General features: G+C 39.0%; 1 protein-coding gene across 1 annotated transcript in view; it reads right to left on the minus strand.

Annotated features, from left to right (window-relative positions):
- The window catches only part of LOC138041979 (uncharacterized), a 32,788-nt gene that overhangs the window by 23,287 nt on the left and 7,001 nt on the right, over positions 1 to 2,500 (minus strand). Inside the window, exons 5-6 of the mRNA XM_068887686.1 lie at positions 1,900 to 1,989; positions 1,500 to 1,664 (exon numbers count right to left, since the gene is read on the minus strand). Of these exons, the coding sequence (XP_068743787.1) occupies positions 1,500 to 1,664; positions 1,900 to 1,989 (255 nt within the window). The remainder of the gene's footprint in view (positions 1 to 1,499; positions 1,665 to 1,899; positions 1,990 to 2,500) is intronic.

Raw genomic sequence — 2,500 nt, forward strand, 5'->3', positions numbered from 1 at the left:
AGCCATAAACGACACTTAACGGGAGAGTTGAGAAATCTTGTTGGTAGGCGTTCTCCTCGAAGTTCTTCATATTACGAATAAACTTGTATCGGGGTAAGTACTTCTTCACCCGCACATTAACAGTGGCATAGACTGCATCATGGTCACTTATGGACGAACATGGTAGAACATCAGTGTGACTGATTTTTTGTGGATCATTGGAGATCAGATGATCTATAAGGGTCCTTGATGTTGGTGTGACTCTGGTCGGTTTAGAAACGTGCTGAGTGAGGTTGAAGGACTGCAAAATGCCAGTATATCGCGAAACAAGTGAATCAGAAACATTGAACATATTGATATTCATATCTCCTGTCATAACAAACATGCCTTCCCAGGTTGGTACAATGTTGGAGAGAAGGTCCTCAAACTTCTCAATCCAGTCGTTGCAGTTTAGGATTCTAGTGGACCCTATATAACACACCAAGTAGGAGTTTGCTGTTTTTGTTTTTACCAGGAATTTCAAGCCAGTAAGTTTCAATATCTTTGCGGCGCTAAAACACAATTGAGTCTTTGATATAGGCGCCAACACCACCGCCCTTACACACATTACGATTATTGTAGCACATCTGATATCCAGGTACAGAGACATGTTGCAACAGAAGTGGGTTGTCTTTAAGCCAGGTCTCACTAAGTGTAATAATATCGAAGTTATAAGAATTTATTAAAACTGTGAATTCCGCAAAGGTGGATGTCATGGACTGTGTATTAAGATGCATAATTGACAAGTGGCTGTTGTTGGCCGTAAGAGCACTCTGATGGCAATCCAGCAAGTTGTCGATTGAGGTTTCAGTTGCTTGGTGATCTAAGCAATCTGATCTTTGCGCTCCGTGGAGGTGTGGGATAGGCAAAAACACATGCAATTCGCTTAGGGAATCACGTGACACAAGAGCTGACCGAAACAACCGAAAATCTAGCGGGGCTAACTAAAACACCAAATTTTGGCATTTTCAGGTTCATTCCGGTATATTTCGCTTTATTTGCATGAGTGTCATTCCGGCTCGCTGCGGTATATTCGGGTACCATTCTTGTTCATTTCGTTTCATTCCGGTGTCATTCCGCTTCATTCCGGCATCTTCCGATTTATTCCGGTATATTCCGTTCCGTTCAATTCCGTTCCAGTATTTAGTAACGCCCAGTAAGATAATTTTTGTATCATCTACACATGCAATGGCCATGCACATGTTGATTCGAACAAAGTTTAGTTGAATTTAATATGCTCTATCGTGTTTCTACAACGGCCACAAACGGGTATTATATTAATTAAAAGCTTTGGATTTGTGTGTCAAAATTGTTGGGGTTTAAACCCTTACTTTCACTTCTCCGCATGTATGATACATCATTCTCATAGAATCAATTTAATCTTTTGTCTCAATAAGAAATGAATTTAAGATCAAGCAGCCACTTGAATTGGCCACTTTCTGAGGATGACCACGCAATTAATAAAAGTTTCCTTGTATTACCTTTGCACCCACTGCAAACTTCTGCATGAAACTCTTGTATTCAGGACGGTTTGCGTCACAGCCAAGAAACAAAACCGATCTCTCGTTGAATATTCTCCGCATAAATTCCACCTCAGCATTCTCGAGGGTGTTGCAAAAGTCTTCAAAGTATCTTTTACTGTTTCGCTAAAAGTGGCAGAACCACAAATCGATAAAAATCGAAAAAAAAAAAAGCTTTAATCTGCATAGCAACACATTCTTCCTTATCTACTTCATGTCATGTTCTTGCTTACCTCAGGGATCTCAGTGACTCTAAGCAAGTGAAATATATTTTAAAACATGCTGATATTGGTGCTTTGGAAGAGTTTCCTGAAAATACAAGAAAAAGCCGAACTGCAGAACGTATGTAGTTTTAACGTACCAGTGTTCGCGATGTACAGCCGCTGTCTCCAAAACACTTGATGATCAAATCACGGTGAAGGTTGGGCCAGCAACAAGATATGCACGATATCTGAAAGAGAGATCGCGCGGAATTTTTCTTAAGAGAGAACAATACAATATATACATGGATAACGTTATGATACGAAGAAATGCTGATATATTTTGCAACGAGTAATAACAGCCAGACAGCTTTCGAGCACAGCTTCACTGCTGCTAATTTGCACTTTTGTCCTTACAAGGACAAAGAGTCAATAAATCAAATCAAGGAGAGCCAATAAATAAATCAATTTCATTCAAGGAGAAAGCTAGTTTAAGTCAATAACAAGCCGTAAAAAAGAACAGGGATAAAATTTCCAGATATGAACTTTGTGAAGTGTAAAATATTTTAAAATTGCATGTAAATATCTTCTTCGAACACATGTGATACAAACAGGAGTTACAATAATTGTTTTTATACATTGGTGTCACCAGCTCGATTTTGATTGGCTATAAGCACGCAGATAATTCTTGCTTGCTCCGTTCCTCTTACGTCATACCTACAGGCAATAGATTTTATATATGTAGAATTGACATCTTACCTA

This window comes from Montipora capricornis, chromosome 3 (genome assembly GCF_036669925.1).
Source record: "Montipora capricornis isolate CH-2021 chromosome 3, ASM3666992v2, whole genome shotgun sequence".
In the NCBI taxonomy this organism is placed as follows: Eukaryota; Metazoa; Cnidaria; class Anthozoa; order Scleractinia; family Acroporidae; genus Montipora; species Montipora capricornis.